The following is a 13866-nucleotide window of genomic DNA, read 5'->3' on the forward strand; positions in this document are numbered from 1 at the left end:
GGTAAATAGTGTTCAGAGTAAAATTTTTTTCAAAATATATGTATACCGCATACATTAGTATGGCATTTGTAGCCTGTACTCTTTCCTGGAATGTGAATGGCCAAACTTGAAATCTTTAATCAGCTTTTGTGTTCTTCCTCAAGTTTATTTTGAAATCAGTTGAAGACTGAGAAAGAAATTTAAAGTCAGAAATAAAGTTAGTTTCTGGGCTGTAAACCAGAGCAGATTTCTCCTTCAGATCAGAGCGCTGATGAGCACTTTTCCTCTTTTTCACTGATAAAATCAAAGATTTCCCTCAACTTTAACAGCCACTATGTATGTGGTTGAACATGAAGAATTAGTTGCAACATTTCCAGTGTCACTGTGGCAAATGTGAATCTGAATTAGTTGCTTACTGGTCAGATGAAAGGAAAAAAGAAGTCATCTGTGCCAAGGCACAGTTGCTTTCAGTTCCTTTAGCAACTCTTATATTCAGAGAACAAATAAGGGCCATCAGACAGCAATTTTGGTTAGGTCATTATAAAAAAGGCAGTGAATTAACTGTGTACATGGAAGGGAGGCAAGGCAAGGCAAGGCAAGGCAAGGAAAGGCAAAGGAAAGGAAACAACTTCCAACTGTTGCTCTGTGTCACACTGTACTGTTCCATGTTGTTACTGACAATAATGAAAAAAAATGGATTTGAATATAATAGCTTGATATTCAGAGTAAAGATATTAATTGTCTACCTATTATTTTTTCCGAAGTGCCATGTAAAAAATGTCTCCTAATGTTCTTTGAAACAAATGCCTGTTATTTCCAAGGACTGTTGTTTTCAGGCTTTAAAATGTCCATATAAAACTCACTAGGATTCAGTTCTACAGTACCACAGTGTGTAAAGGTTAAGGATAATTTTTCTGATTCCAGCTCCTTGTAGAGCTGTGATGTCCTCAGTAATGTGGCCTAGTTGGTTTGCAAATTCTAACACTGTTCAAAGTGAATGCCAGTGGTAGACATCTTATAACATATTTTTTAAGCATGCATTCTCATTTATAAAACACTTAGGCTTGAATACACGGAGGTTTCAGGAAACTTACGAAAATTTAAAGTAAAATTACCAACTCATTGCATTTCATTTCAGCTATTAACAACTGCCATCTTATGAATTTTCTCTTAATCATCTTGTCCCTCAGCAGCACTTACAGCCAAGAGGATGGAAGCCAGAAAGATGACTGTCATTTTTCCATGTATTTTTTACATCTAAGCTGAGATTTCCATTAAGAAATTGTTGTCTGCCAGCTCCCACTGTGGTTAGAGAGGTTGAAATCAGGCCTCTTGAAGACAGGATTACACCCCTCACTGGTAGGACATGGACTTTAATAGTGGAGAGCTAGTGAAAGACAGAAATGGTGGTGGGAAGAGAAGCAGGGTACAGGAAGAGAGTTTGGGGATCCACAGAGGAGTTGGGGGAACCTCTGGGAAGGCAGAGAGCATGGTAGGAGGAGAGAGAGAGGAAAAATGTGAGTACCAGGTAGTGGACTCATACTGCCTTGGACTTTTCGTCCATCTGGGTGGGGAAACAGGTCATTGAGCAGCCCTTGGAAGTTGGTAGAAGAGCTGGAGAAATAGTACTGTTTTTCAAGCAGAATATGATTTAAAAAATAGGAAAAAGGAAAGGCAAATGAAGTAAGAAATGCTTTTTCAGCTATTTAAACAATTAAAGTTTTTCAATTACAGCCAGAATAATTGATGCATTATACATTTGGTGTGAAGTATTTTTATGAAAAATAGAATTAGATGGAAATTATGAATAAATTAGAATTAGTAAAGATAATATTTCAAATTAATTTTACATATTCCAAGTCTGTTAGAATTGAATACTAAAAAAATTATGTAAAATTATTGTGATAATAGCTTATGTACTATGATAAATCTGAAGATTTACGAGGATGTTTTCCAGGAATTATGTAGCTCATTTTGGAAAGCAAACTTTATGGTTAAAGATTTTTACATATATATTTGATGAAAAATAGTACAAAAATTTAATAAATAGCAAAATCATTTGGGGTTCCATTGCAGATTTTCACTGTATTCTGTTGTTCTGGTGCACGAAAACAGTTGAAACAGCCATGAAAATCTGTAGTAATTTTCACTCTTATTACTGCCACTCAGAGATGGCTCAGTCATTGCCACTTCAAGATGGTTTAAACTTCTTTTGCATCAGGTGAGGAACAGGTACAGTCAGTTACTGCAGCTTACCTATTGACTACATAGTCACACTATGAGAGCACTCAAACAACAGTAAATATTAGTGTATAGTAAAACTATAGTTATCTGAGAGCATTCAAATAATTTATGTGAATACATAAAATAAATTTTCAATTTTTCTGTTAATAAAGCTGAAGTATGTAAAGAGAACAAAAAACCTCAAAGTACTGCATAAGCAACTATATTTGCATTTGTTAGAAAGGCTGAATAATTTTCTTTTTTAGTGTTATTTTCCTGAATATGTATTTGATCTGTAGATTTAGTTTTAAAGTTTAGTGAACATGCTATGTTATAGTTTTGCTAAGTAATTTTCATCTATTAAATTCTAAGCCATTCTTGGGATGTAGTGAGTCTCTGCAAAATTTCAATTCTATAAGTAGTAATGGAAACTAAATTATGTAAGGAAAGGTAATATTTATTAGACTAAGAGGTATCACTGGAAAAAGTATGAAAGCGTTAGGACATACACAACCTTTTCAGGGATCTTCTATATTTGTCAAGGGTGTGAAAACAATTGTACGTACATGAAGATGTACAATGTTCCATTGTACATGAAAGATTGATTTTTGTTTTGCTTTGTTTTCCAGCTACATCTCTTGGTCTAATAGAATATGCTAACTTTCTCTACAAACATTGCTAACAGCCTTAAACATCCTTGGATCACCAGCTGGAACAGCATTGCCGCAGCGTAGGTGGAACATGTATAGAAATATATCCTGAGTGTTGACTAATTAGCCAGGTTGTAAAATCATGTGAGGTGCCTAATGAAGTTGTATAGATTAGAAGAGGAGTTGCCATAGGCTCCCTTCATGGTCAGGAGAGAGAGTCACGTACCCACAGCCCTGAAGATTGCTTTGGGTCTGATTTGCCTTTAATCATATTGGGAGACTGGCAACTACATTACCAGCTTAGGTTGTCTATGCTACCTGAGCTGACGCTTAGCCAGAGCACTCAAACAACAGTATATATGTCTTCAGACGTATTAATTTGTTATTATTTAATAATAATTAATATTTAGTAATAATTACAATAGTAATAATAATTGAGTAGATCATAGACATCCTTAGAACAGAATAGGTCATCTATGAAACTGGTACAAACACAGCAGTCTTTTCTGCTTATGAGAGTATATCTTGTTTATGACTTCTTGCAGAACCCAGACAAACTGCATGATGATGTATAAAAACTTTAGTATGTGTGCCTGAAGGCAATGCTGCAAGTTATTTTTTCAGTCAATTTGTTGCAATCAATTAGTATGAACAGATTAGTTATCTTTCATGGAGTGGACTTAAAACATCTGCGAATGTTTTTTTCCTTATCCTTTGTAAAAGATGCTTGTGAACAACGTTTTATTTTTATGCCTAATGTGGTCTTAGATTATTTGCATTTGCTTTGCATTCCATAAAATTATAGTCAAACTGTGGAACAGCAGTATGGCATTTAAAGCTTGACACCTATTTTCATGGGTTAAGTCTTCCTATAGTTAGGTTTAAATGTTTACTACACAGTATTTCTCATGAAAGGATGCAACACACATGCCTGCAAATGGACTGGCAGGGCATGCAGTAGTGCATATGGCAGATTATATAATCTTTAAAGACTGATAGAAATTACGTTACTGCACATATTTTGATTTTTCTTCTAGGTAAGGGAACGACTGAGGGTTTCTTTAGAAAGAGTCTCTGCACTGGAAGAAGAACTAGCTGCTGCTAACCAGGAGGTAACATAAAACACTTTCTCCCCTTTTGAGGTTCAATTTCTCTAATACTCTGTCCCATGTATTCCCTGTCACTTTTCTTCAAACTGTCAGAAAAAAAAAAAAAAGATCAATTACATTCTGAGTAAGCTGCTCAGTGAGGCTTGTTTAAGGTGGTTGTAAGATTAATACAACCTTCTGGTTACTGATTTATTCCCTTCTTCTATTCCCTTGTGAGCAAGCCAAAAACCAAGAGCTAGTGACAGATTCCCAAATTTCTTGTTGGACATGAAAAAGGAGTGAACCAACGAATGTGTCAGATACTATAAACAATTTAATAATCTGAATTTCCATTTTACTATAAAATTAAGTAAAACGCACACATACATATACACATTATATAAACGTTAACATTGATGGAGGAAGGATTATGGATGACCTTGAAATTTAGGTTTGTCTCTTCCCTTTTAATTGCAGTGTATCATGGTGAACTGTGGTGCCATGTAACTATTGTGAACTTGGACAAGAGATTTTTTCTCCTGTACAGTATTCTGCAGACTGTTCTCTTTTGTTTGAAAGGGTGAACAGCAGCACATAACTGTATTGCACACACAGCTGTACACACATACAGAAAGGAATTTTGCACCCCAGAGACATGATTCTGAAGCCAGAAAATATAAATAATAGAGTCTGCTGGTGACTTTACCATTCCTATCATGTTCTGAATCTCCACATGACATGTGCTTCTCACACTTACAAATAAGTCAGACAAGCAATAGAGTTGGTTTAAAGCTATTTTGGGTTATGTCCATTTACCAGTGTCATTTTACTCAGGTTTAAGACAAACTGAAAACAGCCACAGACAAACTTAAAGTACTACCAAATAATTCTGGAAAAATTAAATACCTGTAGTTCAGAATAATGTGTGATAATGTAAAATAGAGACTCCTAAAGTAATTTTTTTCCAATATTAAGCTCAAAAAGTTATTTTTCTTAGAGTAACTTCTTAAAAACAGGATCTGCAATTAAGATATTAGTACTTACTTTTTATAAACTATGGACCAGATTATTTTGAATCAACCCTTTCTTCTCTGAATTAACTGCACTTTATCTGTACAAATATAAAATCCCTCTTTTATTCTTCCTTTTCACAGTCTCCAGAATACTTGGCTTCAAATGACTTAGTTATACTATGTTGCATAATCTGTTATTTGCACTAGTGTTTATTAAATAGAAAGCAGTCCCTTTGGTCAGTCAAGTCAACTGAGATGCATTGCACTCCTCTAATCCTTCCCAATCATGATCCAATTAAATCCAAGTTCACTTCACAGGGCATGGCACCAGGTCTTCAGAGCGTTGCCTTGTTATCTGGAGTTTTTAAACAAAATTAGTGAAACTTGTATTGACAATATGCAGTAAAAACATACACAATGAAATTAAATTGAAATAGGACTTTCATAGCCTTTCTTGCCCCAAATCCTTAGAAATGTTGTACAAACTTTGTGTCTACATGATACTAAAAACATTTAGAATGACATTTAATCAACCAAGCATAACATAACCATTAACTCAATATAAATACTGTTATTCCAGTTTCCTGTGAGAAACTGTTAAAGCTGAAAAATGGAAATTCAATTAAATAATAATGAAAAAAGAGCTAGATGGGAAGCAATGTGGAAGAGAATCAGTGGATTATTTTCAAACAGTTAATGCATTTGAACAAGAGGTCAGATAATGTTCATACAATTAGTTATTTAAACGAGACAAAATTAATTAGAGAACTGCAATATATAAGCCTGGTTTTATACTAGATTCCACAGTGAATACACAGGCAATAAAGGGCTTTAAAAATTTATTGTACTATATATGAAAATAAATGAGATGAGTTTCCAAGGGAATTGAATATGTTTTTCAGTAAATTCTGTATTCCCGTCACTCAGTGTCTGTTCTCCCAAGAGAATTAATAATTTCTTTCATATCCATTTTCTCATACTGATTCTGAGTGTCCTATATATTCAGGACTATATCTAAACAAAAAATGATGACGGTAAATTGGTCCCCTGATTAAATGAGTATATGATTAGGTATATAACAAGTAACGGATTCAGGGATAAAAAATAGTAGAAATGTGTATGTTAAGATGGCACCTTTCTCTGAAAACTTATGGCTGTGGCTCTGACACAGAGCAACAATAAGAAACTGCAGACACTCATGAGTACTTATTGGAAATATCCTTATATAAAGAGGAAAATTGAGTGACAGAGACTATAGCTTTCCATCATTAGATGGTAAATAAGCTCTCATTTAACAGTCTTTGTTGCATATGACATACATACCAAAGGGAGTGAAAACCTCTCTAATTCTGGCAAAGCTGTTTTCAACTCTAGTTGCCAACACCATCTTACAAAGAATATCATATTTGATAGGGAATAGTAACACACATTGACTTTAAACTGCAGGGGCAATTGAGATGGACAGTTGGATCCATTGGGGGAAATTAGCTCATGTAGCTAATGTTTATATGTAGTCACACAAGGGTAATAGAAAAGGGCTTTGGTCTGCAGTTCCAACAGTGACTGTTGATATGGCATAAGTCACTGTCGTTGGTTCAACTGAACTTTTCAGAAACAAGAACATCCACCAGATGGTTCATTGCTGGTTTGATTCTGTGAAGGCAATAGTTTTTATAAAAAAGTGAACATGTAGTTTATCTCCTTTTCATGTAAATGCTACACAGAAATTATTTTGATTTTATGTAACATTTTTAATATGCTAGCAATTTGTAAGGTTTTCAAAAAGCCAACTCTCTCTATAAATTACAATATAAAATATACATCAGATTATCAAGGGAACGTTTACTACAGGTTTAACAACAATGCTATAGGGATAGAATTAACCAAATCAGTTATATTAACTATTCTACTGAATATGAAGTCTTGGGTTTAAATTGTGTCAAGCTGCAGGATACTTATAGGGTACATCAGCTCCTTAGTAAAACATGTTTACAAACACTAAACATTATACCGAATCTTACAGAGCACAGGATTCAGCTCAGAATTAGGACTCTTGAATTTGAGTGTCTACATGTGAGCCGGTATCTAAAATTTGTCTGTAGTCTGTGGAGCTCTAGTAAATCCAGTCTGGCAGCTAACCTGGTGGTTAATCTGCCAGGGCTGCCAGATACATCACAAAATTGATAGGAGAGCCATGTCTGTCTGGAGCTCGAGGTGGGGAAGGAATACTCCTTGTCACTACGATGACACCAAATGCCTGTGTAAGGTAACTGACTCTCACAACAAGCTCATATGCAGACACCTAATACATAGACAGCTAAATTTAGGTGGCTTACTCCTTACAAACAGCAGAAGCAATCTGAGTCAGGCAGTGGGCTTTAGATATGGGGAGATTACAAAATGGGCCTATATTATATTTAAAGAGTGGATTGCAAATTCTTTAAATACATGGTTTACAAGGGGAAAAAGTTATTTGACTATTTTATTTTGCTGCAGCTGATTAGTGGCAGTAGAAGGGACCTTTAAACATAGCAGCAATCTGAATTGCTGTTGGTGAGTTTTCATGCAGACTGGGGCAAGATAACTCTCTACAGTAATTAAATTCCATAGTCATCCTTATAATATTTGCTTTTTATCAGCAGTTATTACACAATGTACCCAAAATTATCACATCTTTTTCTTTATGCTTACACTGGAACCATTATTTGTTCACAACTGGTAGAGATGTCCTATTCAGTGTGTCTGCTGTAGCTGACATGAATAGTAGATATTGTTAACAATTTTCAAAAAGAATTACCTCCCGTTTTTAGTTAAAATTGCTGTAAAACATAGCTACATTTGCTTACACCTCAGGTGCTTTTAAAATGATGCTGGTTTTCATCTGGTTCCACGTAACGCATGGCCTCTCCAAATAGTTTTGTCTCTGAAGGTTATAATTTGCAGTTAGCAATTAGGCAAGCTGCAAGTGGTGCATCCAATACCAAAGCTCAGTGGTACAATAGTGTCTGTCTATGAACATTTTGAAGGTATATGTGATTTTTTCAGTGAGTATATGAACATTTTCAAATTCCAACAAAGTTCTGCTAAACAGCTTCCTTTTTACACACTAATGTGAGAAGAATGAATCTCATTTGCAAGGGAGGTGGGATGTGAATTTTCCTTCCCAGTTTTGTCATTTATGATCTTCATGGAAATTAACTTTAATATTGAAACTACTGACAAGATAACCACTTTTTTCCACAGCTTTTGAGATCCTCTTGTTAGTGTTACGAGCATGAGTCCTTGTTAAAAGTATGCTAAACTACAGCACTTGCAAATGACACACTGATACTTCATTAGTGCCATATGTCACCAGGAACTCAAGCTCTAGTGGCTTCCACAGGGCAAGGATACATAGATTATAGACCACGGCGCAGAGCGATGCTTTTAAATCCATTCCTGCTGCAATGTGCGGTATTAGATGACAACAGTTGCAATTTCCATTAACAGATTTCACTGTTTCCCAGAACTCTCAACAAATAGTTTCCCAAAAAATAACCTTCAGAGCTTTTTCCCAAGGCTTGTATGTAAAATTAAGCTTTATACATAGTTAATACCATACTGTGAAAAAGTAATTTTTTAATGGCTGCGCTTACTTTGCACATGAATATTCTCCTGCCCATTTTAAACATTTATTCAGCCCTTGTAAAATCTTCCTGTATTAATAAGAATTGTATGATAAGTGGCATTCCAAAACCCTTTTTTGTTTCTGGTTAATATGCTGGCTTTTCTATCTTTCTTCATTAGTGGAAAATGTGGCATGGCAAATACAGCTTTAATTACATTTATTATCTCAAAGATATACTTTAGGAACCCAGAAAACACTGGGACTGTGTAGAATATGAAATTAGAGAAATTACAGGTTTGAGTTTATATGTCACTGTACTACCATACGCTTTTCTTCAGCATTTGTTGAAAATGCCAATGCTGTTTGCAAATGCCAAACATTATATTGCTTCTGTCAATTGACACATAGATTATATTTAAAACACTCAAGCTTCCTTTTAAAACCTCATTGTTACAATTTCCACTTGCTTCTACAGAATTTTACTCAACTTTGAGGCTAAATTTAACTCTTGGAGCTATCAGAGAGCTTGTGGGATTTTTGGACCATAGACCTCTGCTTCGTGTAACTGCATGCATTCACGTATTTGGGCAGTGGGTTTCTTCCTGCCGGTGGGTTAGTTTATTCATTAGGGTACCCTAATGCTATTTTTTATAGCATCCATGAAAGCATTCATACATCACTGAAGAGAAAGGATGATTTGCAATTTATGATTCTTTATATTCTATACCAGAAATACCAGAAAACGTAAACACTTGTTGACCAGAGAACTTTCAAATACCACGTTAATTGCCTAACTTTTGCTATGCAGGGCAAGTCAAGAAAACTGTAAAAAATGCAGATACTTTTAACAGTTGAGGACAGTTTTTAGTCTGACCATGAGGGATGCTGCAGACATGATTGTAGTATCATTACTGCTAATGAAATATTCTGTAATATTTAATATATATGTATTTTAAAGTAAAACCTCAGCTGACTATGTCATGTGCTTTTTACCCATGGTTGGATGTGAAAACATATTTTTGTCCCCAGCTGTTTCAGGTCCTATTAGCTTAAGGCACTTTTTGTTGCAGGAGTTTCTTGGTGGCCTTAGCCTTTTTATTTAAATACAAAGCAAAGTGATTTTGGAGGAGAAATGTTGTTAAAGGAATAGTTTGCTGAGAAAAATAATATATGCATTTCTTGAACGTGTAGTATACACAGGATTTCATTAGTCTGAAATTCAGAAATGATGGATGTCAAATCTCTGGATGAAACTGGGTGAAATTCAGTGACTTTTTTTTTGAAGAAGGCCAGGTAGATGGCTTATACCTATTTCTGGTGACTTTAAGTATATTTTTTGGTGAAAAATCTGAAACAGCCTTTATCTATAGTACCTTGTTTTACCGTATTTTCTCATAATGGTATAACTGAAAGTTATTGCTTTCTAAACTCTCTCCTACATATTAATTTTATGGTTTTTTAAGCTATAAATTTACACAGGTCTAACTCCGGAGAGACCTTCTTTGTGGTCTGAACTTTAATTTTAAGTGTCTATGTAATTGTGCCAAATTGTATCGTTTCTGCAAAGTTGCACATAATTAAAAATATCTTAATTTGAAATTTAATCTTTATATGCTATATGTAATTGCTTTTCATTCTTCCTTTACCCTTAGACATCTAGTTACATGTTAACTCTGCAAAAAGTTATTGTTGTCCTTAAGTTTTAAATGCAGTAATGAAGCAAAATGAAGGGGGGTTTTGTGGATGTTTCTCATACTCCATATTCCAGAGCATTAATTCCTGTCTCTACACATTTGAATTAGGATGAGTGGCATGGCAGCTGAAAAGGTTGAAAATTACTACAGCAGCACTACATCCTTCATTGCCTTATTTTTTTAACAAATTCAAAAAGAAATAAGCACAAGAAATAGTCAAGTTGCTATAGCGATTTCATTTTATGTACTCAAGTAATTCTAATCTAAGTTCTCAGAGGGAAAAAAACACTAAAAGTCTTTGTGGATATTGAAGTCAGCAGTGCTGATCTTTGCATTGCCATCAAAAGCATTTTTTACTAAATTCAGGGCAGAATAGGTCTAAAATTCAAGGCATTTTTCAGATAGTCAATTTAGAACATTAATTTCTATTGACGTATTTGAGACAAACCTCACTATTCCACTTGCAAAAGTGGTTTCTCAGTATAATTTCCATAAATTTATACCACAGAGAAGAATTCTTCAATTCTGAGTGCAAAAAGAACATATATTTTCTACAGTGACAGCAAATAATGATTTTGCACGTATTTTAGTATTGTTATACAAAAATATTGATAAAAAATGCTCATAGATTTAATTTCCCCGTCTATAAATTTCCTTAGTGATTTATGCCTATTTATGTGTTGGCCACAGTGTACTGTTGGCAACCTAGTAATATATGTTAAATAAGTTCAGCAACTTTGGTCTTCACTGAAATGATTTTGCAGAGCAGAAGTGTGTAGATGCCCAAATGTCTTAGGGTATTTTTAAAAGACATCCTGAGATGCTCTGTTCTCTTACCCCTCCATTCAGCATGTGGCCACCTGTAACAAATCCTAAAATAATGATGGCATGTTCAAATTTTGCATTGACTTTTCATCTAATTTGAATGCCTCCTACATATTCTTTAGAAGAAACCAGTTTGTAAGAAAGACTGTGATCAACAGAAAGGATGTGTGGTCTGTGCTTGTATTCATGGAGAGCTTCTTTAGAAAAATGTAGCTGAAGGGAGAGGCTTTTTATTCCTTCATTAATCCAGTGTGATTAATGGTTCTAATAAAATCTTTGATGTCAAGTGCTTGGTAACTTGTATATATTACTCTCCTTTCAATATCATGTCATCAAGACAACTGTTACTTTCTATTTTTACTTTCCAAATATTGTAAGACCCCAAATATGAATAGATTAGGGTGCTTCAGGATGTTACTGCTGTTAAGAAAGAGTCAGATTCTTCCACTGAAATGATAGATTCAGGCTTCTAAGAATCTCCACTGCAATTTTGATGTTTTTCTTAGAACCTTGTGTCATGGCTAATGCTTCTCCTTCGTTTTCTTTACTTGTGAAATTTTTAAAGGGATTTGTTATGTAAAGATTTGTGACTAGAGTGAATCCCAGTATCACAGATTTATCGTTGAAGAGTAGAGTTTAGTTTTAGTCAGATTATTCACAAAACAGCCTGAGATCTATTGCACCTCTCAATTTTCTTCTATGGCACATCCTTATGTATCAATAAGCATACATACATTACTCTCAAACTGCTATAAGCTGTTAATTGCAGTTTCTGAAGAAAAGAAAAATCTAAGTTTTGTAAGATACTGCTTAAAAGAACATGGCAAAAGGTAAAAAAGCCATGTAAAACATGTGATTTGCTAATTCCTCTTTCTTAATTTTTCCCCCAAACCTGCTGTGCAGCTATGAAGCAGTTGTTTAAATATACATTAAAAGAGCAGACAGCTAGATATTTTAAATATATTTTGCAAATCTCTTCAAATCTACTTCATTTTTTTGTCTGACAGAAACATTTGACTTAATGAAACCTTGGTCCCCCATGATTAGAAACATGGGTGGTTTAATGCTTTGGTTTTATCTCTGAATAAATGATGACTGGAGATTAAAAATTCCCAGTTTCCTTTAAACCTTGCAGCACAAACACTCCATAAAATTAGCATCTTCATCAAAATGAGCATAAACCTAATCCAGTATATTCTCTCACTAATATTCACTCCTTAAACATCATACCTGTCACCTTCACTACTGATTATTGTTAAGCAAGTGATGACAAATTTTTAGTCTTTCACATCTTTTCTTTTTTCCAACTCTTTGGTCCAAATAATTAACCAAAAGTAACTAGGAAATCTATGACAAATATTCATACTATTCTTTTGTTTAAATGTTATATTCTCATTTTTATAATACCTGTGGCCTCAGACTTTTGCCTTTGGGGTGAAACTGTATTTCTATTTGCATTAAAAAATGTGGCCTAATCTTAATTACAGCTTAGAGTGCTGCAGAAATATAAATATTTATTGGTACATTTAGTAGTAATACAGTCCATCTTCACATTCATATTGGAGTGCTTTTATTGCACATTTTTACTGTGATTGTTATGGCATTACTACACTCCCAACAGAGCTTCAGTAAAGGACCAGGACTCCATTTTGTTGTAAAAAAAAATATCAAAACATGGTTCCTGCTCCATGGCATTTATAGTATAAATTTGCCTTGTAGTGTCCGTTGCTTATACAGCTGTGGAACAGAGAGTGTTACTGTAAAGCCAAGGTAGCACGCTGACCTGTGCAATACCTGTGATGGTCATTACTTACCCCTTTTACTATCAGGGGAGCTCTGCGAATATCACTCACAGGACTCGGGCTAATCTGGTCCTTTTTGAATATTCTTTCTCCTAAAAGCATTGAGGTTATTTTAACTGGGGTGACTGGTTGACTGTTCCTACAGCACAAAAAGTAGGATGCAATCCAATAGAATTCATGGGTGTGATGATCAACTTCCTAAGTATTGATAGATGAACTTGGCCAAATTGTATACCTTGATTATTGACAGCTGATGGCTGTAGTGGCATCTACTCCGGTATGCAGTCTGCCACAAAATTGTTGTCCTGGTACACCGCATAAATCCTAGTACACTGCATGAATCCTAGCATGCTCACCACATCATAACTCCATGCTTGGGAGTTAAATACTGAGTACATACCCTCACCCCAGCTCCATGCCTGTTTTTTTTAATGGAAGAGAGGCTGGGGCTGCAGGCAGGGGGGGAATGACAGTGCTGTCCATGAGGTCCTGAGACTCAGTAACTGTAGGACATGATGTTCAGGGCTCACTGTGTAACACAAATGCTCTGCAATTAATCAGCACGTATGGAAAATTTCTGTTTTCTGGATCTCATGAGGTTGAGTAATTGGAGTTATTTTGGGGGTCTGTACAATGGTTTGTATTCATCAGTAAATAGGGATCACGGAGCATGCCTGACATTTCTGCACAACAGCAAACAAATATATCAATATGTGACACAGAGCCGTGAAGCTGAAGAACATGTCTCAGAGAGTGATAAATGGATCTCCTGGTATCGTCTCTACTTTATTCCAGAGAATTACAGAATAGGAAAGCTCTGAGTTTCTAGCACAGGTTTCATGGATTTCTTATTTACCACATATTCCTCGCCTAAAGTAGAAAAAGGGGAGAAAGAGGAGATGGGATGACAGCCAAGGAAATACAAGGTGAAAGAACACAGGGATGGCAGGAGCCAGATGTGTGGCTGAGCATATTTCACAATTGT

General features: G+C 35.1%; 1 protein-coding gene across 13 annotated transcripts in view; it reads left to right on the top strand.

Annotated features, from left to right (window-relative positions):
- PPFIA2 (PTPRF interacting protein alpha 2) overlaps window positions 1–13866 on the top strand; it is a 346865-nt gene that overhangs the window by 229801 nt on the left and 103198 nt on the right. For all 13 annotated transcript variants that reach the window (XM_069773304.1, XM_069773313.1, XM_069773306.1 and 10 more), the window contains one exon: window positions 3890–3964. In XM_069773304.1, coding sequence (XP_069629405.1) covers window positions 3890–3964 — 75 coding nt within the window. The remainder of the gene's footprint in view (window positions 1–3889; window positions 3965–13866) is intronic.

This window comes from Haliaeetus albicilla, chromosome 28, assembly GCF_947461875.1.
Source record: "Haliaeetus albicilla chromosome 28, bHalAlb1.1, whole genome shotgun sequence".
Taxonomy (NCBI): Eukaryota; Metazoa; Chordata; class Aves; order Accipitriformes; family Accipitridae; genus Haliaeetus; species Haliaeetus albicilla.